Genomic DNA, 27,658 nt, shown 5'->3' with positions numbered 1-27,658 from the left:
ACACGTCCTTTCAATTAACTTATCGCCATCTGCCTTTGACTCGTAAAGCGAAAAAGGTGTCCTAACTGTTGTTTCAGTCGTACCTAATATGTGTGTTCGGGTGCCTTCCTGATTTGTTTTGCGCCTGCTGCTATAAAAGCTACCACTGTCATTACCAGTATCATTCGACGACAGGGCAGATCCGACGGCAACAGGCTCTATCCTCGAACGACGCTCCGCAAACATCGCAGAGATTATCTCCCAGCTTTTACATTCACAGAGGTTTTTGCAAAGGTAAGTTGTCTTTGACTTCCTCATCATCTTAGGCAGTGTTTTATTTCTTAGGTAAGAGGTATTTTCATTGTGTTGCTTTTCTTCTGGTACCTAAGTACATGACGTACTTGGCTACCGCAATGCAGGTGGTTTGTAGGCTTCACGAAGGTCTTCCATTTGATTTTGTATACAAGCAAGCTCATCGCACCCGTATAACTCATACAAGCCGGTGTTGAACGTTTTCTGAGTTTCGTTTGATTGGTAGCTGTAAGAAGGTATTTCTTTTATACTTAGTCTATCCCCTCATATATAAACAGGGTCGTATCTGACAACAATTGGACACTCCATAAGATTTGCATCTTGAGACCACGTTTGTGCTACTTGTGCTTCAATATTCTTCAACTGACTATACCTGACAGAGTAGCGGCATTACCGAACTGAAGTGTCTTGAAAGGCTTAGCCAGCTTGATCTGTAATCAAATCCTTCTTCATGAGCATGCCTTAGCCTTTATCAGTCAAACTTGGACTTACGGAACACCTAACCATCGGCTGTGCGAAAGCTGCTAGTGAACAGTGTGACACGGTTGCGAACTTTCGATGATTAGAATCCGGCTCTAAAGATCTAGAGTTGCAGACTTTTCAATTGCAAACGTCCTTCACATACATTTGCCAATAACAAGAGCGAGTTGAAGACACGGTGTACACATCCAGATCCAATGTTATGGTTGAGTGAATCTAGTCTGTACTGGAAGAAACCTGTACTCTTGGCCGAGATTCGCCAGGAGGTCCCCGTTGTAGTTTGTTTTGCCGTGGAGGCAATCAGGATCTGATGACAGCTACCTGCCAAAGTAAGCTAACCTGGTCGGCACCCGGGCTGCCGATGACGCGAAGCCTGGGAACCTATCTCCACCGTAAACCTGGAAAATATACGACAACAACCAAGTTGGCGGAAGTGACTGGAACTTGAGAATGGAAAACAGTAACACGACTCTACGTCATGGCCAGGCTATAAAAGTAGTAAAAAGAAATGACGTTAGGCAGGTAGCCATGCTCGCCCGTGGATCAGGGCAATGAACTCCCCAGGGTTATCTGGGTTAGGTGACCGTAGTTGACTCCATTTCGGCTTGCATGTCAGTGTGACCTTTATCGTCATCAGAATCATTCCTACCTATGATCTAGATGGAGTATCTTTATTGCGGAGAAGGGAGCTGCTATCTTTTATTACGTCAACTGTTTGAGCATTTCAAGGCATTTCAGTTGAACTAGTTTGTGCAAAAAACATCGACGTAGCTCTTGATTTAATGTCTATGAAAACATAAATTGCGAAATGTGTTTTGAATATCAACTTTACTGCGGCATTGCCATCTGCTCTTTGAGTTAAGATCTTTTGAAGACGTCCTTTTTTCTCAAGAACCGCCCGTTGCCAGTCTCCAGTTCCGGAAGCCGGTCTCTTACGGTTAATTGTTTGTCTGTGCCTTTACTTAACACAAACACCTATTACTGGCAAAACGACCATGCAATATGGGATTCTCATGTTGTAATCTTGAACAGGTTCCAAGAAAGGCTCCTGGACTTTAAGGCTCTTTGAGATTCTCAATGCACAGTGTATGCGTCATTATTATTTTTTGGTTCTTGCTGTTGTTGTTTCTGAGTTGTCGGTGTGTGGCACGACGCGTCTCCAGGGTGGAAGTGGACGTGAACTTGGAGGAAACCACATATGGAGAACCGTTACAGAGAACCGATGAACTTTAGGCGGTGATTCACCGAGACCGGCATCTTTGGGGACGTCCCCGGGTTACTCCAATGTCGTACCCTGCCAGTCCTTTCAGCTCCTACAATCCCATTCTTATCCTCCTGTTAAAAGGAGCTATTTGCGTCCTCTTAATCTTCGACTTACTGCCGTTTCTTGTGAAAGATTTCAAGAACACAGGCGGATTTGTAAGAGAGAGACCTCGAGCGGATTAACCAAGCCCTTCCGGTGATCCAGGTTAGCCCCTTGTTGAATAGATCGTTCTTGGCTTTGTCCCAAACCACCAGCATGTCCTATAATAATAACTAGAAGCGAAAGCGTTTGGACGTGACGGTCACGTCGTCCCTAGTGCTGATTAAGGTCTTAAGATTTCAGCCACGGGGTGTCTTAAAAGACTATATATACGTCTTATGTAGTAAACCTTCTTCCTCTTTTCGTCAAAGAAGCCACGGGGCCTACCCCTGAGTCTGACTTCAGCTGCGTGGACCAAAAATAGCTCCAACTTCTAAAGGACAAATACCTGTCTCCACACCACGACCGAGCTATATGCAGACACATGTTTTATAAGGTTTACTGCCTATTTGTGCCTTATGTGCAGTCAAATCTTTGACCTAGTTGCCTTGTACGTGGAGCGAAAGTTTCCCCATTCCCCGTCGTCTGTAACGGGGGCAACGCAGACTTCCATGGACGCACACAGATATTCCGTTTCCTTCAGCCCTTCTTTGTCGCTTTAATCTGACCCTGTGTAGGCCAACAAATTCCCCTGAAAAACGGTTTTTCACAGGAGATGACAACTATGTCTAATGGATGACACTGCCGGGCGAGAGGCTTTATCCGCCGACATCGCTTTTCAGGCGCTGACGATGTTACAATAATTAACTCAATCACTCAACAATGGCCGGCAACCATAGCAAATGCTCTCTCGCAGATACAATGTGCACTGACATTAAGTGAGAAGAAAGGAGGAAAGGCTACCTCCCAGTAGGACACCTTGTGGGTTCGCGCTCGCAGCCGTAGCGGCGAATCGGGGACCGGGTACATGCTCCGCGTACGAGGTGATGAAAGGCAGACTTACGTCAGATGACGTAGGACCGTTCCGGCGTGCCAAATTGTGAAGGAAACTCGCCCGGTCACCGTTCGACTCTTAATCGTCACGAATGGGGGAGGAGCCCGTCTGATCGACAGCTCTTTTATAACCTTTCTGCAGCGCGCGGGGTGAAACAAATTATTCTTTTTGGTCACCAAAGGTCAGAGCAGACCGTGCCTGCCTATCTGTTCTCGATATAGCCTGGCTCTATATAAACGCGCAGACACTACAGCCGTGGACACATTGTTATGTGCACCGACTCCCGGACCGCGGTGGTGTTGGATTAGAACCGAGGAGTTTGCTCGCGACAATCAGAGTTCAAGTGTCCCCTTTACTACACACGGAGGTACTAGCGCGGTGAGTGAGTATGACTTGGTGTGGGTACAAACTTCTGTACTTTCTTATTGCTTCGGAGGAAGAGTGTTTAGCTACTATACTACGAAGTGTGCGGGTGCTTCGCTTTAAATCGCTGTGCCCAAGTTGTATTGGGCGGTCCCATTTACGCAAACGGTGATTCCGGCGTGTACGGGACGGCAGCGATAAGCTCGTAGAATTTGGCATGGTTGAATTTCTAACTAACTCCTAATGATTTCCCTCAAGAAATATTTTGTTCCAGGAACTTCGCGTATGAATCAGATCAATGTCGTCCTTAAGTTGTAGGGCGGTCTCGTGTACGTAAGTCGCGGTTCTGGCGTATTAGGTGCGACGATAAGCTTGTAGAATTTGGCACTGCTGACTATCGTGCCCCTATAGTCTAAAGCTGAGACCTTGGACGAGCCTGTTAACGTGTGAAATGAATCCGTCGCGTTGCGGAGGTTCTCTCACCCACAGGAACCTACCCCTGGGTGTCTCTCCGTGGTCGGCTGCTAGCCTAAGCCGGATATTTCTTGTTTAATCATAGACGACACATCTCACAAACAATGTTTTCAATTTGCGATGGTTTGGATAAATAACCCGGTTCTTTGCCTTCGCGGCACCAGTCCGCTTCCCAACGTAGCAGGCCCCGCCAGTGTTGTTGCTGCCCCACGGCACTGCTTGTAGTTGTGGTTCGGCACAACAATTACCGTCTTGGAGGAATTCGAGTTATTCTTTGGTAGCATTGAAACCAGTCTCACGTCCAAGACCCGGTCACGTGCAGCCTGTCAACCCGCACCAGAGGTACCATAACCGTTTCCATCCTTCCCATTCGCAGGCTTGACGGCTGAGGGCGCAGGCAGTCCCGACGACAAGCATGAGGCACGCGGCACGAATCTTAGTCTTCTTCGCTTCTCTGGTGTGGACGGCGGGCCCGTCATGCACGGTGAGTACATTTCAAACATTTCTCTAGCTTTAACTCATGTGGCTGCTCTAATGTCAGTCGGTAAACAGTGTTTTTTCGTGTTCTTGCACAACGGGTGTAAATGTTCTTATACGGCAGACGAGACCGGCTTTGTGGGTTACGCAGAATTTGCCTCCGGAGAGAGAAAGTCAGGAATCGTGCAGCATTGCTAGAGGTAAAAAAAAAAACAGTAGTTGTTGTTTTGTTGCTGTGGAAAACAGTTCCGCGGCGGATCAGGTCTGTGAGATCTCCGTCATGAGTTATCATTGCGCTCGGGGGCATGTAGCGAGGGCGGCCGGGAATGGTTGGAAGGGTGTCGGGGTCGGCCGGACAAGTGCGGACAGGTGTAGCGCGCTGACAAACACGGGCTATCTCACATCAATCATCCATCTCTCTCCTCTTCATACCCATCTGCCGCGAGTTTATCCTGGCATCTATGGCGTCACTGCAGAGATATATCAATTAAGTAACGTAGCGAGCTGACATTGTTTACACAAACCAGGAACCGCAACTGTATGATTTTGTGTAACGTTACGTCGTCACAAGGAACCACAGTCGCCAGGAAGTTCCGAAGTTGCAAGCGAGGAGAAAAACGACACCGCCGTTTTTGTTACCCCGTCCTTAGATTGGCGAAGGAAAATAAACAGCATCTCTCCTCAGTTTAAACAATAATCATAGCCCTTGCCCCCTTTGTGAAACTTGTTGACTTTTACACACTTCCAGTTGATAAACAAATTTGCCCCACCACTTGACTGAATGAAGTACTTATGTCTTGTTTATCTTTTGTACTGAGTAGGGGTGCTCCTAGTGAGAAAAGGGATCGTCACATATTTCACCAGTATTTTTTCTATCCGTAGCACATGACAAGCCTACTTCTGTATGCTTGTGCACTAGGATTGTTCAAGGGAAGATAAAATAGAGGGAACACGGTAAAACTGTCGCATCCTCTGTGTTTCATTTTTTTCTTGGGTATTAGACCAAGTCGGGGGCCTCTATTGTAATGCAGATACAAAAGATCACAAATCGGTTCTTTCTCTGACTCAGATTGGGTAATATCAAAAACCGTTTATGCTACTGAAAAACAGCTGAAGCGTTTTATGCAATCATGCCAAGTGCAAGTACAAGTAATTCATCAAGCAGCATACCTTAAAGTTATGCAGATTGAAAAGACCACAAATTAGTTCTTTCTCTGACTCAGATTGTGTAATATCAAAAACCTTTACTGAAAAAAACGCTGCGACGTTTCATGCAAATCCTGTCAAAAGCAGAAGTAATTCAGCAAGCAGCAACTCGGAGATTTGTGCCGAAAACATCTTTATCTGTATATAGTGGGCATAACCGCCCTTCGGCGCAACACACACGGCTCAACGTAATACACAGGACAAGTGAACTCACGCGTTATGCGCATGTGGGACGGGAATGACGTCATGGCAATGCCCTTGACTTTGTGGTTTGGCCGGAAATGCTACATTTCAAACTTAAGGACAACGCCTTTTATGTATTATTCAACGAGACAAAAGATACAAATCTGCCCCTTACAATTATCCAATCCGGTCACGTTCGCTTCCGGTAGTTACGGGTCTCTACAACGGTGGCTATAGGGAGAATCATTTGCCAGGGGAGTTTGGCCACCGTTCACTTCCAAGGGGAAAAGTCACCCTTACTGCGAACTCACTCTCTTGGCCAATTCTCCACCCTATTTCCCCCGAATTCATAGTTCCGTAGGAAGGTCTGGTGGAGGCTAGGTGCTAGGTAGTCACCCCCTTCGCCGATACAACTCTACCGCTCAACAAATACACTAGGGCCGACAAGGGACGCGAGATTTCGTACATAACACAGTTTCGACGTTAGAAAGCTCGTGGAAAACAAACAGGCCTTGCATGAACCCAGTTGTGTCAGGTTTCTTATAGACGGATAAGGCATTCCAGAAACAACATCAAAGTCTTATCTACTTACTCCTGATATCACTCACCGATTGGAGGTTATAAGTAATCTCCAAGCAGGTCTACCGGTGGCAAGACAGTATCTTAAGGGCCAAAACAGTATCCAAATGGCCACCGGTAGATGTGCTTCGAGATTAGGTCATGAGTGCGCCGGGTAATAACGCGCTACTACTTGTATGGTCCTTGTGTTAATCTCCAAGTAGAGGTAGGGTTCAGCTTAGTGTGCACTTGGATTTGAATTTCTTAACACGTCTTTCTATAAGTACGCGTTGTTTTCTCTAGAAAGACGACGTATAGAAGGCCTCAAAAACATAGTGCCGCACCCTACATCTGCTTGGAGATCGCCATGTGTTGTTCCATGTCATCCCTGGGCGCTACCCGTCAGACTGGGCACTTTTCCAACCCGACGGCTTGTTTTAAGTTTCACCCAATTATCGCCAAAAAATCTTGACGAACTTTCATCCCAACCTGTGTCTGTCACTGGGAGCTGTGTTATCTGTGTCCTGTCTGGGCTTCAGTCGGCCCGATCAAAACAACCTCGAACTACGTCACTGCCCCGTCACACTTCGCGGGACTCTTTTATGGATGCCACCAAGGAGCTTTAAAACCTCCTAGCTGCCACTGACGTCATGCGATAAGGGGCTAGGTAGTAAATAGTCCGTCCGAAGTGCTGAACTGAACAATACGTTCTCGCCAAGTAATGATGCCAAAGGTTTCTGTTCTGGTTACGCTTTGTATAACGTTTGCCAGCACGAAAGGTGTTGCGTTACGACGTACACTTCTTCTTGACTGGCGAAGGTTCGCTACCCTACACCTACCGCCTCGTTATATGTTCAGTTTATACATGAGTGGCATTGACATGAGTATACTGAGACTCAATAGGAAAGTAACTCAAGAAACTGGATGTTTGTCAGTCATTGTATCACCGTTTACTAACTAATCAAGTTACTTGAGCAACTTTTGCATTCCGGTATCTCGTTACCTGGATGCCTAACCTTCATTTATGTTCGGTTTATGGCTGTTGGACTTTAAAGGCTTTCTGCCTACATGCAATGCCATCTGCAGGCTATAGTAGAACTGGGAGCGCATTACAACCTCCCAGTAAATCCCCACAGTTCAGAAACGGCAAGGAAACGTGATCGTGAGAGCCAGCCCTTGCCGTACACCAGAGTTTTAAAGAGTTAACTTAATGAGCTGGTGTGCAGAATAATTGAGGAACCCTTCTAAGAAATGACCAGTCGGCCTTATCGCCTCTTCTTGTTCCCTCTGACGTCATCTTACAACAGAGGCGTTGGTCTGTAACAACAAACAGCCAGCCTAAGCGTGACAGGAACAACTTTAGGTCCGTTCACACACCGAGAGTTACTGCATGCTTCCAGCATTCTTTCACTAAACCCAACTTGGGAGATGTTTTCCTTTGCTAGAGGCCCTGTGGCTTGAGGAAAAAAACCTCGACAGAAAAGGCAAGGAAATCATAACCTTGTGCCAAACTGACTTGAATGGTTCCAAGTCCTTTTTGTCCCCAGCATGCTTACTTCGCTGCCGCAAACCCTGGAGCGACAAATCCGGATGTTGAAACGACAACTGCTACCCATGACCTCGAGGAAAACCTCGTAACTTAAAAGGCGCTAATTTCCCAAATGATGCATGAACACGATAAACACTTTCCACGCTTAATGCATGCTTGAAGTCTTACAAATCAAGACACAGCCCTTAACAAATAGCCACCGGCTTACCCTCCATCAGTGACAGTGACTTTCTGTAAAACGTACGTCAAGAGTTATGACATGAAATGTTCACACATCGCGGCATCTGTTTTGAATGACATTAAAAGTTACAGTCATCATCCTTGGCACATCACATATGTCTGCCTATATGTCAGAGCCCATGAGAAAGAAACCTTGGCGGTAGGTGGTCGCAAATCCGGCTTTCCGAAGACGTCGCGCCTGCCGTCACACTCTGCCATCGTGTTATCGTCTGCACGAGCTTGCACGAGACGTGAAAGAAGTCTCCAAGAAGAAGGATATTCCGAGAAAGGTGACGGGACTGCTTCGGGCACCGCGAGACTGGAGTACATCACGCAATATGCCAGGGTTCAGACAAGAAGAGAGGATTCCTCCTCCAGGCCATGAGAGTTGTGGTCCCTCGTGGCTCGTCCAGGAGAGAAAGGTGTCTCTCCGAAACGTTTGCGTGCGAGAGCCTCGAAGTTACGCCAGCAAACTCTAACATAATCCTGGGTTTGAAAGCATTAAGACTACAAAGTCACATTATTCTCTTACACTCATCAATGCCTATCATTTCTTCCCATAGATGAGAGTAACCCCAAGAATACACCAACACATGACAAGGGACGAAATGAAGCTGCACTTAGGAACTGATGACCTACTTGGAAGTGAGTACGGAAAGATATGCTGATTTACAATGCATGTCAAGTTAAAGCTACTGATACGTTAGTCTGGCGAGTTCACAGTGCCCTTGTTCTCTTTCACCAGTGTCGTTGCGGGTAAGAGATAGAATGTTTTATTTCTGACCTTTGTCATGCTTCGTTAGTAGCTGATATCGGATGCTTCACAGCTTCCAATAGACCTGCTAGCCTCGGCGTTTCCAGCTTTAAATCAAACGTCCCGTCCTTGTACTACTTAAGCCACGACGCCGAAAAAGGAAGATTGGCAAAAACAAAGAGTCGACGCTAGCTCAACCTAATTTATCTTTTGGCAAAACAAGAAAGCGAAGAGATTATCATCTAGTCAAGACTTAAGCCTAGCAGATACACATCTGCACGTTTTAAAGGGCAAACGAAGACTGAAAAACAAGTTGAGATGACTAAGAACTATCCATCACTTTATCGTGTAGCCACTGACTGAGCAACAGACATGACAGAAGACGAACGGAAGTCCCGAACATTTATCTTGTCAGAGTAAACAATAGGTGTGTTACCGACAAAAGGAACACTGACGTCATCGGGATGAGTCATGACGTAGGCAACTTTTGAAAATTTTCCTTTCATGCCGAACACCAAAAAATGAAGAAAGAATGATTAGCTTCATTTAATTTCATTAGCTTCATGTAACTTTGTATATATTCTCATCTTTCAGTTCCAGAATATGACATCTTTACTCCACAAGAAGTTGACATGACAGCTGATTTGACCAGATCTGCCGGATGCTTCGACGACGGGGGCTGTGGAGACGGCGACAGACGGTTCTACTCCGTCCAACTCTTCGGCACCAAACATCTGTTGAACCTCACCCGAGACATGTCTGTGGCGGCGGCCGGTCTCCGGGTCGTGGGGAAGAACGGGGAGGTCATCCCTCGGACGCTGGATTGTTTTTTCACGGGGGAGGTACAAGGCTTACCCGGCAGCAGCGTTGCCCTCAGCACTTGTAACGGTCTGGTACGTGTAAATTCCTTATTCCTTACGTTTAACACGGAGAAAAAAACGAGCAAAGGTTATCCCTTGGTAAAGACCAGGCATGTCGAATTCATCACCGAGTCTATTCAGGAGTTGACTATAGAATTTGCTGCACAAAAGAACAGCATGTTGCCCGCGCTAAGGCCGCCTAAAAATAGTTAAGGGCATTGTTGGGTCTAAAAATACTCCCAGAAAGGATTATGCTGATGGCGTTTGGCACCTTCTCTGCAGCATGGCGTGGTGGTGGCTTCGGGAGAGGATTTCGTCATCACGCCGATGTCTGGGGGCTTGTCGCGTCGCACCCGGCACCCAAGGTCGCTGGACGGGCAGGCCGGTAGACCACACATCGTCTACAGGAGAAGTTCCCAGGCGCTGGACGACGTGACGGCTCTCAGCGAACATGGTCTTCATAAAGGTGATTAATAGATGCTGCATGGCTAGCAGGCAGTTTAATATGTATTTCTCCTATGCCTCAAGTTGCGGAAATGTTAAACTTTTGGAAAGATTTCTGAAAGGCTAATCCAACAACTACGTTGCGGCCCTCGTCGTCACAACTCATAGTTGTGGAAAATACTATATTTGCAAACTCGTCCAATCTTATATTCCATACATTCAACATATGACATATGGATACTCATCAAAAAGTTAGTTCACTTGAAGTTGCAATCGAGGCAGTGCATCCTGGGTAGACCATCAAAAATGACAAAACGATTCTGGGTCGAGATCTTACGCCAAATCGAATGCACAATCTTGCTCAATCAACGTTAACTTGTGCCGTTTGGTCGCTATTAAAGATGAGACTCATAGAGTGAGTGTGGCCTGCCGACGACTACATGAAAATGGTTGTCACTTCAACATTACCCAGAATGTAACCGTTCATTCGGAATGTTTTCACCCTCTTGCTCACAGATGCGGCGGTGGACCCCCTTCACCTCCGTCGCACCAAGCGGGACACGGCGCGTTCGGACTCGAGGAACAGGCTGTCCGCCGCCCGACGGCTCACCATCGAGCTGGCCCTGTTCGTGGACCGCAGCGCCTGGGACAAGGTGGAGAGTCTGCACGAGGGCGGCGCGGAGGAGAAGTTCCAATGGGCAACTACATACTACCTGTCCGTTATCAACACGGTAAGAAGTTTTTTCGTCGTAGCGTCATTGCCCTCCTCTGGTCGCTTCTCTGCCGATTATTAAGCAGAGCTAGAGCTCTAGAATAGGATGGATACAGCTTTGCTGGTGGTTAACACAGCAAACAGGAAGACTGCGTTCTGACATAACTAAGAAGTCTCGCTGAATTTCAAGCTGTGCGCACTGAAACCTTCATTATGTCTGAATGGCCAATCACTCAGGTCACGTGACCTTACGGGCACATGACGTCAGCAATGTGTTACAAGCACTTTTTTTATATGAGTGTAAACAGAGTGAAAGCTAAATTCCTCGGTACATTTTCTGTGTTCGTTGGAGGTCGATGAATGTCCAAAATTTGTCGAAGCTTACCTTCACTGTTTACGTGACGTACATGTTAGAAGTTACTTTGGGTTCAGACGAAAGCTATGTTAAACTTGTAAGAGCAGGTCTTAATTGACATTAGTTACAAAACAGTAACTCCATACAGGATTCCCATACAGGGGTTAGGATTGGGATCAACGGTTGTCTTAACATCTCTACAAAATAAAGCTACCGCAAATGGCAAGTTAACAACCTTCAAAGCCTCTCTGGTCATGGCTTTAGTCACTGTAAACAGAAGATGAAGTGTTGTTCAAAGCGACTGTGTTGGTGTCCTAACAGGTGCAGCTGCTCTACAACAGTGGGTCCCTCGGACACCGCGTCCAGCTCGCTGTTTTACGACTCCGGATAATTGAGGGCAATGAGGTGAGGCCGCCGGCAGATATACTCCAACTGGATACGTGTATCAAATTGGGTCCATACGGACCGCTTCAATCATCGATAAGTGGTGGATTGACGTCGAGTGGGCCCAATTATGAAAGATAATGTAAGGTTTTGGGCCGCCCTTAAGGCACTTGGCGGTAGACTTGAAAGGTCCCGTTGTTTTGACCAATCACTGCCCAATCAGAACAACTACAGTGCAGTCCGCACTAGAGGCATAACTTTGTTGACTGGCATTCCGAATATTCAGCATGATGAAGTATTGGTATGACTCAGTATGCAAGGTTGGTATGAAAGATGAATAAGAGAAAATTCAAGACAATCATAAGGCATTTTTGGGGTAATTGATATCTTTACCTCAAGGCAGTCACAAGACAATCATAGGGAATATTTTGGAGTAATTGATATCTCTATCATAAGACAGTCACGAGACAATCATAAGGAATATTTGAAATAGTGGACATTTCAATCATTAGACAGTCATAAGACAATCATAAGGCATATTTCAGGGTGATTGATATTTCAATATGTAGACAGCCACAAGATTGTGTAGTCACAAGACAGACACAAGACAGACATAGGAATGATTTTTGAATGGTTGACATCCTAATCAATACATTGTTCATGACTTTGGGATTTTCTGTGTTTTTTCACAGTTTACATCAGATAACACTGATACAGAAAAGACCCTACACAACTTCTGCAAGTGGCAGCACACCCAGAACCACGGGTACAACAACATCATGTACGACCTGCCTGACGACCACCCCGAACACTGGGACCATGCTGTCTTCATCACAGGGTTAGTTAAAACATGCACTTATGTTTTCATAACACACTTTTTATGCATGGAACCAATTTCACCTACATGCTCGATAATTGGGACAAGAGAACAAAGAAAACAGAAATATTTTTATAACACACGTTTTCTGCATGAAACCAATTTTGCCAACATGCAAATTGAGGCAAGATCAAAGAGATCATACACTAATATTTGCATAACACACATTTTCTGCATGAAGCCAATTTTCAGCAACACAGCTTATCATTGAGGCAGGATCATATAGAGCTTACAGAAGTGCTTTTACAGTTTGCCTAAGAGAGAACAGTGGAGTCTGGGCTAAAGAAAATAAGTGGTGCACTTTTTGCTCCTTGTGACATTTGGCACTTTGACCCACAGTTCCCACAACTCCTGACTGGGGCAAGATCATAGTGCTTACAAAATTGCTTTTAAAGGGTGTTAAAGATAGAACAGTGGAGTCTGAGCTAAAGAAAATAAGCGATGAATTATTTGCTTGCTATGACACTTGGCACTGTGACCCACAGAGCTACTACAACTCCCGTCAAACTCTATTACGATGTTAGCAGGTCTTACTTCACAGCTGCACAGCAAAGATGCAGCAAGTTTCAACACTTCTACATAGCACATTCTAACATGTTTATCTTATGTCTCTCACTACAGTATGGAGATGTGCAGGCCTGGTCAGTCATGTGCTATTGCAGGTATGTGCTCGTAATACCTTGTATCTATTTAGCATAATGGGGTATAAACATTGCAGGACAATTTCTTGACAAAGGTACAGAACTAACAAATTTTTATGGTCAGGTCTCAACAGTTCAGTTTTGTTACAATTGTGAAGATCTACTGACAGTTGGGAAGTGTTTTAGGTAGGCAAATTTGACAGGTGACTTCTGATCTATTGCTATGCATTCCAGTCAATATGAATGTTGAAACACACATTTTGGGGTAGAATAAAGCTCAGCAAATTTGCTTGCCTTTTCGCAGTTGCTTAACGTTAGCTCTTCTAGTTTCTTAGCTAGCTTTACCTCTTTCAAATCAAAGCATTCTAAGCTACTCCCTATGGCATTCAGCACTAACACACCCCATTACCTGTGACCTGTGACTCACCTGAGATATCGGTTCTGTCCGCAGGTATGGCACCTGTGTCGGGCATGTGTTCTGAAGACAGGAGCTGCTCACTGAACGAAGACAGCGGGCTGGGAAGTGCTTTCCTGCTGGGGCATGAGATTGGACACAAGTGAGTTGTTTTGATGTATAACCATTTATAACATATGACAACGGGACAATGTTGCTTGAGAAATGCAACCAGAGTACGAAAGTATATGCCAAATTCATTCTGCTCTTAAAAGCAAAACAATTTTAATACTTAGTTCTCTAGATTCTTAGCGAACAAGAATAAATCAACTGATGTGCCTTGATAATTGGGTGTTTTGGCGATAGAAAGTGTTTTAGGGCAAATGTGACATATTGCAAAGTTCATCAACTGATATAATGTAGAATGTAATGATAAGTGTGTGTTTCAATGATTAATAAGGTTCTTGATATGCATGCACGTTTGTGTTTCTCAGATTTTGTAAAGATTTGCTAATATACATGTATTTTGTTGTGGTCAGTCTGGGCATGCGCCATGACGGAGACCAGAACAACTGCGCTGACAGTCAGTTCATCATGGCCACTCACACCGGGCCAGGCCACATGGAGTGGTCACCCTGCAGTGCTGACCACTTCTCTCACTTCCTCTTGTAAGTACACACAATTCTCTTCACCTTTCAAACAAAACTTTGTTAGATTTTGTTATCTTGAACAAATGCCAAAGCATACAACCATGTAGGAAAAGGTAAAGGTAATCAAAAGGTAAAGGTAGTCCCATAGCCCTTTTGAGGCCATAGGGGCAGTGGGTTGTTCTGTCTTAAATCAGTCTCTTTAACCTCCTTGAAAAAAAAAATGGTTGAGGTCTCTAAGTGAGCAAATTTTGTCTATAAAAGGCTGCCTTCATTAAAATTATACAGTCTCACCTGTTGCTCGATAGAATATGAGAATTAAAAGTCAGAAATCAATTGAATTTTGTTGCCCATTGCTTTAGAAATGGTAAAAAAGAAACAATTAATCTCTGACTGGAAGGAGTCTTGGTGAACCATTGAGACAATCATCCCATTGCACTATTGGCACTCTCGCCTTGTTTTGATTCTACTGATTTGTGTCAAGGGTAGGTGGTCTGGGTTTGATTCTTGGGTCAGACCTACATCCAAGGTTCCAAGAATTCCCACGGACTCACTCTCTGAGTCAAGAGGTGACTGTGTCCTCGGGCAACTGGTTCATTTCGCTTTAACCGTGATTATGAGGAGTATATTCTGCGGGATTCTTTGACAGCTTGAAGCGCGATAGATCAGATCAAATTTTGGCAAACCATGGGATTGAATCTTGGTGTTCTTATTCCAGAACAGACCAATCGGATTGCCTGAACGACAGCCCCAGCCCCCGAGCCCCGCCCGAGTTGGCGCTGCCAACAGGAGAACTACCTGGTGAGCGCTACACCGCAGACCAGCAGTGTGAGCTGCGCTTCGGAAAAGGGACCGAAGAACACAAATACTTCCGCAGCGTAAGTTACTAGATTCAAACAGAAAAATTGCTTACTTGCTTATGTTGAGTCCTGAATATTCCGGTCTCGAGTGGTGATGGCAACCAGTGCATGTCTCTCTGTCCCTGAAACAGACAAAGAAGTATCAGAATGTTCTGGAAACTAGTTTGTGGCAACATTTTGCAATCTTGGTTACAGATTTTGATCAGCACTGATCATCCCTCAAGGACATTTGGTATCAACTTCGGTTCAACATTTTTCAGGTAGTTTTCCAAGTAATGGAGGCTCAGAAAGCTTCTAGTTGTCACCCGATTTTACCCTTCAGATAACAGCTTAAAGGAAAAGCCTTTTGATCAAAAGCATTGGGTCATCTGTTAGCAGAAGTGATTGACAATGTTGGTAAATGTTTTTAATAGAGCATCTGTACAAGATTCATTATTTTGTTAAACTGTTACAGATAATACTAATTCAGATGATACTAAATGATGATTGACAGGATAGTTTTCCAAGTAATGAAGGTCGAAAAATAGAGCTTATGGAAAAGATTTTGGACAAACATCTTCGGATATTGCATCTGTTGGCAGAAGTGAGTGACAGTGTTGGCAAATGTTTTTAACAGAGCATGTGTACGAGGCTGACGTGTCTGGACAGGCCCAACCACAAGATCTGGTGGAGTTCATCACCGGCTGTGGAGGGAACGAGCTGCGGCACTGGCAAGGTCAGAGCACATGCAACGTCCTCTAGTAGCTGCTTACGGTTCTTAATCAACATACCAGTCATAGCTACGCGTAGTACGGCCGACTTGATACACTAACTATGTCTGATGTCGGTGAGACCTTGATATGCTGTCGCAGAATGTTGCAATGTGGCTTATGCCTCTAGTCTAGGAGCATGTAAGACTTGTCACAGTGCCATTTATTTGAGAAGTCTTCCATTTTCTTGTGATAGTAGCTTCATTTCTCAGATATTGTTGTCACAGGTCCATTGATGCTACAAAACATAAGATCATTTGTAAAATAAACAAAACACAATTTTTGTTACAGAGTCATTAAGACATAACAAAAGAGTGATACTTAAAGATTGATTTAAGTTTGACTCTTTTGACAAAACAGTTGTAGGCAGCCTAGTCTGTAAGAAAAATCGTTAGCATGTGCATGAATCACTTGCCTTAAGTTAAGGCACAATTATGCATATACTCAAACATCTCTGGATCATCCCTCAGTGGTGTCGTGGGGGGGAGTGTGTCCTCCGTACCAGCACTGCCGCGGCTCCCGTGGACGGTGATTGGAGCGTCCCGTCTGAGGCTGACTTTGGCAGGTGCTCCCGCACGTGTGGCACCGGAGTGATGAAAGCAGAGAGGGCCTGCAACAACCCTGTGTGAGTGGTCCTCACAATAAGCTATCAAGTTATAAATTCATGTCTCCGCCTGCTAAATTGTTCTGTACAGATATTAATTTGAGGTACAGATGATGAGCCTATAGCAGAGAAAAGTGAAGAAATAATAACTTACCATTCATGGACAACTTACGTGCATGTGAAATTTTTCAAGTTTCACATACATTTGTAGGAGTAGCGTCTCCAAAGGAAAACACAGCGATAGAGTAATAAGTGATACTGTATGATAGTGCTGTATTCAAAATTCATTGTTATCTTCAGTGAAGATACATGTAGGCAGGCATGTTTACAACGTAACGAATTGAGAATCTTTAACGTTAATATCTTTTTATTGTTTGCACACTACAGTCCAGTGAATGGAGGCCGCTACTGTGTTGGAGAGAGACTGGTCTACAAGCTTTGTAACACTCAGGTATGTGGATGTTACACCTTCCAACATGTGTGTCAAGCGTCAAGTCTTTCCACTGTGTGTTACATAAGAACATCTAACCAACTGTCACAGAACACCCAAGCATCCCTGCATGAAGACTCAGCAATGTGAAAGTCCTGAAGGCAAGGGTATCAGTAGAGTACAAGATTATCCATGATCAGAGGCTGTCTTTATTGCTACTGACACTAACTGCTAACAGCTGGTTTAATGCTCCGCCAGTTACGTATTTTAGGAACTATCCAGAACATTTAAGACCAGGGACGACATAATAGAGCTGTGGCATTCGCACCTTTGTGACCGACCTAGGTGCAGGTAACAGTGTTTACAACTGGTAATCACTTGTAAGCACGCACTGTAAGGTAATCACAGTAAGGTAATCTCAGCAGTCGCAGCAGCTGTTATGTAATGTCTGTGATGTTGAACTTGAACCTGTCCTGTTTGTGTAGCCGTGCAGTGACCCTGAGCCTCACCCTGATGTATTGAGAGGGCACCAGTGCCAGGGCGCCACTCAGAGCAGGAGCAACAGCTCCTTCACCAAGAGCCTTGAAGGTCAGCGAACATGAGATTGGAATGGCCATTTAATGTCCTATTTGGCGTTACTTACTGTTAAGGGATAACCCCTTATTACATTTAAAGAGCCCCTTATGCTACTTTAAGGTAAAATGTTACTTAAATTTCGAATCAAATTGGAAGAAAGAAAGAAAGCTGATGGTTATTTTCTTAAGCTTGTTTCTACATTTGTCAAACAAAATGTTACCCTTAATTGGTTGGTCTACAAATGTTGTCACCAAAAACTGAACTGCTTTGTGATTTAATGGGAGGATAGCCTTGGCATAAAGAGTCAGTGGTTAAATTACTTGTATTAATCTTTCTTTTTATTTATTCTCTTCTCTACAATAGGTCCTGAGGCCTGTGAATTGTGGTGCCAGGTGGGTGGAATCTACAACTTCTTCGGCAGTGTGGAAGACGGCACAAGCTGTGGCAATGGCAGGAATGGAGACGTGTGCGTTGGAGGTGCCTGCAAGGTACGCTTTTGTACTTTTTTATTTTACTTATGTACATTTCATCTTCCAGCATGATGTTTTTCAGCAAAACCACATTTTTATCAATTTCATCATATTTCACCATAAAAGAATCTGCACCTATCTGATTGAAAATCACGTTAGTGAGGAAGGACAATATTATACAATCTTATTCATGTCCTGCTGCCCCCCTACAAATGTCTGATCATGAGTTACTCGAAGCGAGGAGGTCGATTTCAACCTCCTGGCTTAAAGGCATTTTGGTCTTGTTGTATAGAAATCTGTACGCAAGATGTTGTTGTTGTTTCGTTATACTCATGTTTGTATTGTTTGTTTCCCCCCAGCCGGTAGGATGTGATGGGAAGTTTGGTTCCTCTGCCAGCTATGACCAGTGTGGGGTGTGTCAGGGTCAGGGGTCAACCTGCAAGGTCGTGGAAGAAACCTACAAGGGAATGGTCAACAGCAGAGGTGAGACTGGCATTAACTGGGACATTTTGGTACAGCTCTGATATCTACCACACAATTATGCAGATCAATGCAATTATGTCTACATGTATAATTAAATGTCACATCACTGAATAAGAATATGACCAAGCACAATACTGGGTAAGCTCCATTTCTGTTTCCTCTTCATTTTCAAAAATCAAATATTACAGTTACAACTGTCTAGCATCAATTTGAACAGCTGAAGATCAAGCATTCTGTTTTTTCTAGTTTGTAAAAGTTTGTCATGTTTTCTGGAACAGGGGTCATTGACATGGCAACCATCCCCAAGGGCTCCTACGACATCAGAATCAGCACTTCCGAAATCCTGCGGCAGATGCCTCTATTCATTGGTGAGTTTTTCAATTACATAACTTTTTTACCTTAAGAAAAAAATTCATAAACGTTTTTCTTTAATCATTGAATGGATGATTTAATCTGCTGTATCAAGGACATTGTGTAAAAGTTGTGTGCATCAAAAATTCATAAATCAAATTTCTTTTAAAAGTTTGGTATAGAAGATAGCAAAACTTTGTTATACTAATAGTGGCATCTTTTGAGATTCCTTTACTATAGCTGTTCCTCAAAATTCTTTAAGGACTTCCGCAATGTCGCCCTTCAGGGTTTTCTGTAATGTTTTGTTCCTTTCCCCCACAGTTCTTAAGAATGAGGCAGGAGACATGAAGGTGATAAGAACCGGTCGTCACTACTTCATGTTTGCTGGAGCCGCCTGGAAGGCAGAGAGGTTCAGCAACCGTCTGCACTCCTTCCATACGCAAGGGAAACTCACAGAGGATCTTACAGTACAGGTAATAATCATATAAAGATATTCTACTTTGAAAAATCTCCAAAGCCAAATTCTTTCATTGTTGAATTTTTGTGTGTCATTCTCAAGACTAATACTCTGCATTATAAGATAAGCCCTGGAAGTTGGAGCACAATCCTTTCAACAATATAAACAGCAAGACTTTATAGATCTACAGTTAGTAGAGACCAGGCCGTTCTCAAATCCATCCACTGTATTTTGTAACAAGAGTTTTTGCAGCATTGTTAATCGTTCATTTTATAACTTCCAGCTTGCATCTACCTGGAGCCCCGCTGGAGCCAGTAAAGAGAAGGAAGTCCTCTACCGCTATCACCTTCCCATCTTCGGCAGATGTAAGCAGATTTCATTCTCTGCAGAATACTCTCGTTATAAAGATATTTCTCTTGTATCAACAAAAAAAAATTGAGATTTTATTGTAATTTCATGGGGGATATTTACGCCTGATATAAAAAAATTTGAGCTGGCAAAATGAATAATTCAGTGGTTTTCAAATGTTGGAAATCCTCCTTGTTAGGGACAACAGTAATGCAATATGATATTTCATAGGGAAATGTGAAGAGCAAAGCCTTTGTTACATACATCTCTCTGTATAAACTAATATTTATCCTTTCCCTCACACAGCCGTAGATGGAGGATGGAGTCAGCCTGAGTGGTCAGAATGCTCCAGAACATGTGGCACTGGTGTCCGCACTGGGAAGAGACTCTGCAACAGCCCAACGTAAGTACAGTCTACATAGTCTCCTGTAAAATGTTCTTTTGCTTAAAAGATTCAAGATGTCTTTGCTTTTCTTTGGCAGATTTATGAAGGTTTTCTATGTTTAGTGTGGGCCCTTTGGTCTCTGTGAGAACTTATAGGCAAGAATTTCAAACAATGTTGGGACAGTCTTATGAAGTGGCTTGTCTCAGATTTTGTTCTAATGCTGTTTTCTGAAAAGTCTAACGTTTATCACTTATATTCCAGGCCAGCCAATGGTGGTCGGCAGTGCCAAGGAGACTCCACCCTGCTGGAGTTGTGTGAGACCGAGGTCAGTCTTGCACTTCAAATGATATTGAAAGTAGTATAAACTAAATATCATTCAATTAGGTGTAAATTACTTGCATCGGTGTTTGCCCTGTCCCTTCCAAGTATTGCTGAGTAGTCGTTAAGTAAACATAGTCCTTTATTCTCTTACCAGTGTACAGAGCCAGTTCCTCACCTGGATGTAGAACTAGGAGCTGTGTGCAAGGCTGCCGGCTACTCTGAGGTCTCTTCACTGCGTGGATACACCGGTAAGCTTTCTAGCCTTCCTTCTTGTACCTTGTTTACTACAATGCTTTGTACAGACTTTCTGTTGGTTACAAAGTTAATATATGGTGCTATTGACAAATTCCAATAACCTCAACTGTTTATTCACAATCATGCATGTACCAAGGCCACAACCTAACAATCTTGACCACCCATGCAGGTGATGATGCATGTCGTCTATGGTGCCAGCATCAGAACGGTGCCTGGGCGTACCATGGACCTGTCCCTGATGGAGCGCCATGTAGCACCAAGGACAGCAGCATCTGTGTTAAAGGGTCGTGTAAGGTGAGAATCATTTCAAGTACTGCCACATGTAAACAGTACAAACATGGGTGTAGGAGAAAATCAGTAGAGAAGTAATGTCCTTAATGGAGTGCCATCTAGCACCAAGGACAGCAGCATCTGTGTCAAGGGTTCATGTAAGGTGAGAAAGTGTCATTTTCAAGCAGCGCTGATTACAACATAAATGTAATTGGTTACAACGGTGCAAGACATTGGCACAGGAGAAAATCTGCAGAGAAGTTATGTCCCTGGCGGAGTGCCATTCAGCACCAAGGACAGCAGCCTATGTCTCAAATAGTTCTATAAGATGAGAAACTACTCTGTGTATGGTAACATAAGTGCAGGAAAAGCCTTAAGACTTCCATAGAAGTTGATGTAGAAATATTGGTCTGTAGAATATTGAATGTGTAATATTCCACCAAGCTACAAAAACTACAACACGGTTTAAAGCTACCAGTAAGTCTGCTTAGCATTGATCCAGAGAAAGCTAGATTGATAAATCAACTAAAAACAGATCAGTGGATTTTAGCTACAAGGCTTCTGGTGTAACTGTTCTATTTTTGTTTCCAGCAAGTGGGCTGTGACGGTGAGTTTGGCTCCTCAGCGGAGTTTGACTCCTGCGGTGTGTGTAACGGTGACGGGTCCACGTGTTCTGTCATCCAGGGAACCTTCACAGGAAACAACCATGGTAAGAGAATCTGATGTTTCCTCTAAGACTGACTGCTTTATCTTAGCCTGGTGCCATCCTAGTAAGTTTAGTGGGACTCCCATACTAAATGGGAGCCCCAGGAAAGTAATTAGAACGACAGGCTATAGGTTTTAATATCTGTGCATCATTGAAGTTACATGCTAAATTTTGAGCCTCCTTGCGGTATAACACACCAATAACACACAAAACATTCAGCATTCTAATGTGGCAATTGGACACTTGATAGTATCACAATGAAACGTTTTGATTGCTGGAGAGTGCTTTGAATTTCTATAAATTGTACAATTTACTCTTTATTGCACAAAGAGCCATTGAAATGATGATGATGATGCATTGTCATTGCATTGTCATCTAAATAGAAAGTTGTCTCACCTGTCCTGATGTGTTGATGTCTTCTATACACAGGTACCTCCACTGTGGTCACCCTCCCTGAGTCGGCCTATGACATCACCATCTCGTCTGTAGTGCCTCTGGGGGAGATGTCTCGCAATCTTCTTGGTAAGGCTTTCTCAAGCAATTTCATGAATTCTGCAGTAGCTTTGTACAGTATCTATTACCTCTGCCAATATCATATTATATAACATATAACATGTACAGTATCTATTACTAATTTTCATTAGTTTGCTAGTTGCTTGTTTTGTTTCTGGTGTGTTTGTAAACTATGTAGAAAGAACAAGATGAAATGTTTCAGTCATTTTTTTTCTTTCGGGGTAAGGCTTGGCATAGGGAAAAAAATTGAAGCAATTCCTACAGCAGTTTCCTTTCAAACTAGAGATAACCAATATCTAAATCCTATAGAGAAAACTATATGCTGCCTTAGTCAAGGACTGTACTCTTCTAGTAATGTCCAGTATTGACGATATTTCATCATATGATAACTAGGCTTGGAGGCAGAAGGGGAGAGACCACTGCGACCCAATGCTGGACTGCACTACTTCTTCTACGGGGGTGCCGGCTGGAAAACCACACAGTACAACAACCTGAAACTTCTGTTTGAGGCAAAGGGGCCGCTGACAAAGCCTGTAGAAGTCACTGTAAGTAGGATTTTTCTTGGATCACTATTGATTTTTTGTTTTTTTGAATATGCATACATTTAAGGCTAGCCTATTTTCTAATTCAATGTAGTGTGGTTTTATTGACATTATACATTTCCCTACAGATGGTCCACTATACAGGCATCTCTATGGACAATAAGGGAATCACCTACAAGTTCAATGTGCTAAAAGGTAAGATTTCTTGTGAGTTGTCCTCTTGGAATTCTTGGATGCAATAGTGTTTATACTTGTAGTAAGCCATAAGATTTGATTGTGTATGATTGTTTGAATTCAGAAATAAAGTGTTTTGTACTTTATCCATGCTACTACATGTAATTCAAATATAGACATACATGTAGTTGATGAACAGTTGTTTTATCCATGTTTAGGAAAAGAGAGTCACATCCAGAGGAAATCACAGAGACAAACAACGAAAACGAAAAGCGAGCCCAGCCCGACCACAGATCCCACAGAGCTGTACGTCTGGGTCACGGAAGAAGGGGAATGTTCCAAAGACTGTGCTGGAGGTACAAAAAACTTGTCTTACCTAAAAGTTGTTTTACCTAAAAATGTCAAGTTCAAACAAAAGGGGGTATATGATAAATAGAAGATTTAAAAGGTATACAAACAATCTCTTTATCCTGTTTCAACTAAACTTCAAGGGAAAGTATTTTTAAAAAAATGAAAACCAGTAAGTGTCAAACCTGTACTAGCTCTGCATACCATTGTGGCCACTTTTTGGTCGTCCCTTAGATCATTTTCCCAATTGACACATTTAATAATCCTGTCTATAGTGACCACCTGTCCACTACATTGATTTATTGATCTGAAATAAAAACTGGATCCAAGAGTGAGCTTAGTGCATGGAGACCTTTGAGATACCAAATAACACAAACAGGTACACAGTTAGAGTAGAAAGAACTGATATTGAGATATTGCTGCTTTCATTGTTACAGGTACAAAAGCAGTGACGCTGTTCTGTCAGAGAAGTGACACAGGGTACGTGGTGGGGAATCAGTTCTGTCAACACCTGCCGAAGCCACACGAAGAACGCAGAATACCCTGCAACCTGGACCCCTGTCCTGTCAGGTCAGTACATGTACACTACCTGAGAAGTAGCTAGGTACAGTCAAACTATGCTCCAAGCAGATTTTTCAGTTGGGGAGCTAGTAGTGGCCACAATTTTTTTGTCTGAAGGAGGCAGATGAAAAAAATTGTGGCCACTAAGTCTAAGTCTACATGTAGCTCACAGACCGAAACCTCGCCTTGGAGAATAGTCAAACCTGGCCAACCACTTTGTGCAGCCAGCCATCTCCTGTCATAAGCCATTCTGAAATACACACAGCTAATTTAGCATGTACTACACATTCAAGCCAACCAAAATCTAACCCAACTTAAGTGGCAACCACTTTTTGACAGTCCCTTGAGTAATTGTTGATTCCAAGTTTGACTGTACAGTTAGCTTGAACTTGGCCATGAATCAACCTTGTATGAACTTACTAATAGTTATCTTGACCTTAGAAATATATAGTGTAACAGTTTCAATTTCTTTTCAATGCTGGCCATGAAAGAATCTTGTATGATTTTCCATTTTCACCCTAAATAGTTATATAACAGTTACATGAACATGACATTGGACATATTTCTTCAACCCTGGCCAAGAAACTGTCACGTTTGAACTTAGCCTCTCCAACCTTAAATACTTACGCCCACCCTTAAGAATTCTCTCTATCTCCACAAGGAATTATACAGGGTTGAATGAAGTACTGCTAAATATAGCACCATGCAGATTCAAACTGTAACATTATGTATCTCCTTAGTTAGGACATTGAGACGACCTTCACCAAATTCCAACCAATGTCAAAGCCTGAGGCTTTCCTGGCATCACTGCTGTTCTATAAGTTACAACATAAATTCCGAGCAATGTCAAGGATACATGATGAAGGTTTGAAACCCAGGTAATAAGATACGCAAGGTAACGTTAACAGTTATTCAAGCAACTGGATAGGTCTTTTACAGTTTCCAAAATCCATCCAATCACTTGAGTAATGTCATTTGTGTAACACGTGTGTGATGACTCAAGACGACAACAGGCGTGATTGGTGAGCAGACGGGTTTATTAACAACACTTGCGGAGAACTCACGAACGAAGCCACGAGGTCGACCTAGTGACGTCATGGGTTATCGGACCATACCAATAATAACATAGGGTGGCGTAACTGTTACCTTGCGAATGTCAAGGATCTTCTAGATTTCGGCTACGATTTTTCTGACGTATCTGCCATTTCGTTTCCAGATGGAGGGTTGGTACGTGGGGCGAGTGTTCGAGAACGTGCGGGGAGGGTGTGATGGTGAGGTCGCTGACCTGCACGAGAGAGGTGTCGGAGGGCACGTGGGAGGATCTGGATCAGACGTACTGTGATCACATCACCAGACCCACCGACAGATATGAGTGCAATATCGGAGACTGTGGTGAGTACATAAAGAAATAAACTAAAGTGGTAGACCTCTTTCCAAACTCCAGCGCCATTACAAAATCTGCTCTCAAGAGAGCACAATATGACGAGCCCTCCACCCGACCCTCATATTCGCCCAACCCATGCATGTTCCAGCTAGATCATACTCTCGCAGGAGCAGCTTTTGCAATGGCACTGGAGTTTGGAAATGAAAAGGCTCATTTTGGAACTTTTGAGTTGGTATTTTGCGCTTGACAATGGTGTTCTTTAGTGCAAGTTGAAACTGGATTGGTACAAGTATTACATGTACATGTATGTGTATAAGCAATGTAGATAATATACATAATAAACATGGACTTAATTTCACTATATCCTTTCTCCACTGTTCTGCAGTGGACAGTAAGAAGCAGAAGGCCAAGACTGTCAGCCCCCGACTCAGCTACTGGATGCGAGCCTTACAGAAGCTGAGATCAACAACAACGTCATGATACGTCATCAACTACCTCATTGTTTCCTTAACTCCACAGGCAAATTTCTGTCTTGCTTGGAGTGATGTTACCTGTATGTTTTATTTGTTTTTGTTTCAACCTTTTTGAAGTTGTATACTGTATGTTGGAGAGCAGAGATAGGGAATTGTTGTCCTCTTTACTGCAAACACTGCCTTGAAGGAGTGAGCAGGGAAAAGAGGTATTCATACTAATGAGTACCTTTTGGTGAATCATTCTTTATATCAAAAGCCCACTGGAATAAATTTGTATAAAATTCTCGATCATCAAAACTCCACGGCATCATGTCAGGCAATTCTTTTGATTCTGAATAGCTTGTATAATGTCAGCTAGCACAACTTCACAACCGATGTTGGTCGGCCACAATGGGAATGCTCAAAGCCTTAACTGATGAAATTATACGTCAGTCTTTACAAACATTTGTAGGACAAGAGATAACGAATGCTACTGATGCTAAAAACAGGTGCTTAACACTGGTGCTTGAGTCTATTGTAAAATTTACAATTGTATACTGTAGATTGCTGTATACGCCTTGTTTCACAGAATCGTTTCTACAGCGGTTTACATGATTTTTGCTTGCTTACGTTCAGCTACATGTATATATTAACACAGTCTTGTAATATCATGTATCACTTCTTGATTAGATCAAGAAAGATGCAGCTATCAGTTAGAGATTTTCAACAGCAAGCCTCGATCTGGGTAAAATGTCTTCAGGGTTGGACAATTAGTAGGCTATAGGCCTGATTGCCTTGGGCAAGTGAAAGTACCAATATGTATGTGCCTGTGTATGTCCTCCTGTATGGGCCCTATCAGGCCAGTGGATTTTTTTTATGCCCTTCTCTATTTTCATTGAAAAGTAAAAGAAGTTCCTTACTGCAAAAAAAAAATGCATAGAAAAATGTCATTTAAATTTCTGGACGGTAAAATGTTGGGTCTGGAAAATGGAAATGACCATGTACTTGTCCTAAAGGGCCGAGTGAATTTTCCAAAACTTGTCCAACCCTGGAACTTTCTTGGCTCCCTGTTGTTTTTTTCAATGGTGAATATGATTCACAGCACAGCTGAGTGAAAGATGGGAACATGGCCCATTGTACTCATGGGAACAAAGTTATATATTCTGTAAAAAAAATGTCTGAAAACAAATCAAAATATTCCACAAAATTCATTGCTTAAGGCAAATTTAAGTGTACAGCTGGAATTAAGAATATCAATATTTCGAGGAAACAAAGTATTGAACAGAAAGTGGTGCCATGTGGCACCAGATTTATATTTGTTACCTGGGAATTTTGTGTGTGAAAAGTTAAATAAATCATTTCTTGGACAGGAAATCTGTCTGAATCTTAACAATGAGATAATGTTTGATGTACATTACACCAGAGCATTCAAAACATCATCTGTATCACTGCAAAGGAAAGGAAAATTGTGGTAGGTGAGGGTGTGGAAGGGAATTATGGTAGTCTAGACTTGTTCATTTAAAGAGTGCATAGCAGCATTTTGACTGTGGTAAAACCACGCATTGTACAGCATCTGTTTCTGAACTTAATGATCAACTTTGTGGTCAACACTTTTTGAGATTCAACTTTCAGCAAAACCCTTTCACACCCTCATAGTGGTTTGACAGGACGACAAGTTGATCTGGAAAATTCCAGACTTCTGAGTGATTGTAGCAGATCAGGGCAGTCGCAACTAACTCTAGACATACCGAGAGATGCCTTCTTCTGCAAGGCATCATTTCTTACGTAACTGAGTGAATTTAAACCCACCTAACTCCCCCTCTTGATTAATAGGGAGAATACGCCAAATATGGTAAACGGTATCCCTGATGTTGCTACTGATTGATCTCTTGCAATTGGTATTATTTTTTGAATGGAATTTATATATAGACTGTTACTATTGTATATAGTCATATTTTTCTACGAGAATAAAATCGTCGAAGTAGGGGCGAGGCGCCTACGGACTGGAGATTTTATATGTTGTTGCATTGGTAGGTTGTTGCTAAGTTATTTACCCTGAACTCTGTCATTTTTTGTAGTTACCTCTTATTTATTACCATGTCCATGGATGTAGCCAAGCTCTGTTACACAGGGAAGAAACCTTGTATAAATTGTGGGTGTTGTTGAGTGTTTCTGTGTACAGCGAGTGAAATAGAACATGCCCATAACATGACACTGTTACTTGTAATATATCATTAATAAAATATCAAACAAA

At 43.1% G+C, this 27,658-nt stretch overlaps 1 protein-coding gene across 2 annotated transcripts; it reads left to right on the top strand.

The window, feature by feature from the left end:
* The first annotated feature begins 49 nt into the window (after positions 1-49).
* Positions 50-27,658, top strand: LOC136434795 (A disintegrin and metalloproteinase with thrombospondin motifs 5-like). Of its 2 annotated transcripts, none has more exons than XM_066427858.1 (33): positions 50-273; positions 4,282-4,389; positions 8,661-8,742; positions 9,446-9,744; positions 9,994-10,177; positions 10,672-10,886; positions 11,544-11,627; positions 12,299-12,444; positions 13,105-13,145; positions 13,576-13,681; positions 14,058-14,186; positions 14,884-15,043; positions 15,642-15,740; positions 16,245-16,399; positions 16,766-16,829; positions 17,294-17,396; positions 17,748-17,872; positions 18,214-18,337; positions 18,616-18,705; positions 19,010-19,161; positions 19,429-19,510; positions 19,800-19,896; positions 20,140-20,203; positions 20,354-20,447; positions 20,624-20,748; positions 21,316-21,433; positions 21,860-21,952; positions 22,337-22,488; positions 22,614-22,680; positions 22,878-23,015; positions 23,445-23,577; positions 24,785-24,960; positions 25,338-27,658. In XM_066427858.1, the coding sequence occupies exons 2-33, from the start codon at positions 4,321-4,323 to the stop codon at positions 25,430-25,432; spliced, it is 3,861 nt and encodes a 1,286-aa protein (XP_066283955.1). In that variant the 5' UTR covers positions 50-273; positions 4,282-4,320; the 3' UTR covers positions 25,433-27,658. The 2 variants fall into 2 exon arrangements, with proteins under 2 accessions (XP_066283955.1, XP_066283954.1); XM_066427857.1 differs by lacking the exon at positions 50-273 and adding an exon at positions 3,211-3,446.

Source organism: Branchiostoma lanceolatum, chromosome 5 (genome assembly GCF_035083965.1).
Source record: "Branchiostoma lanceolatum isolate klBraLanc5 chromosome 5, klBraLanc5.hap2, whole genome shotgun sequence".
Lineage (NCBI taxonomy): Eukaryota > Metazoa > Chordata > Leptocardii > Amphioxiformes > Branchiostomatidae > Branchiostoma > Branchiostoma lanceolatum.
The sequence above is the reverse complement of the archived record's forward strand: the minus strand, read 5'-3'. Positions and strand labels throughout refer to the sequence as shown.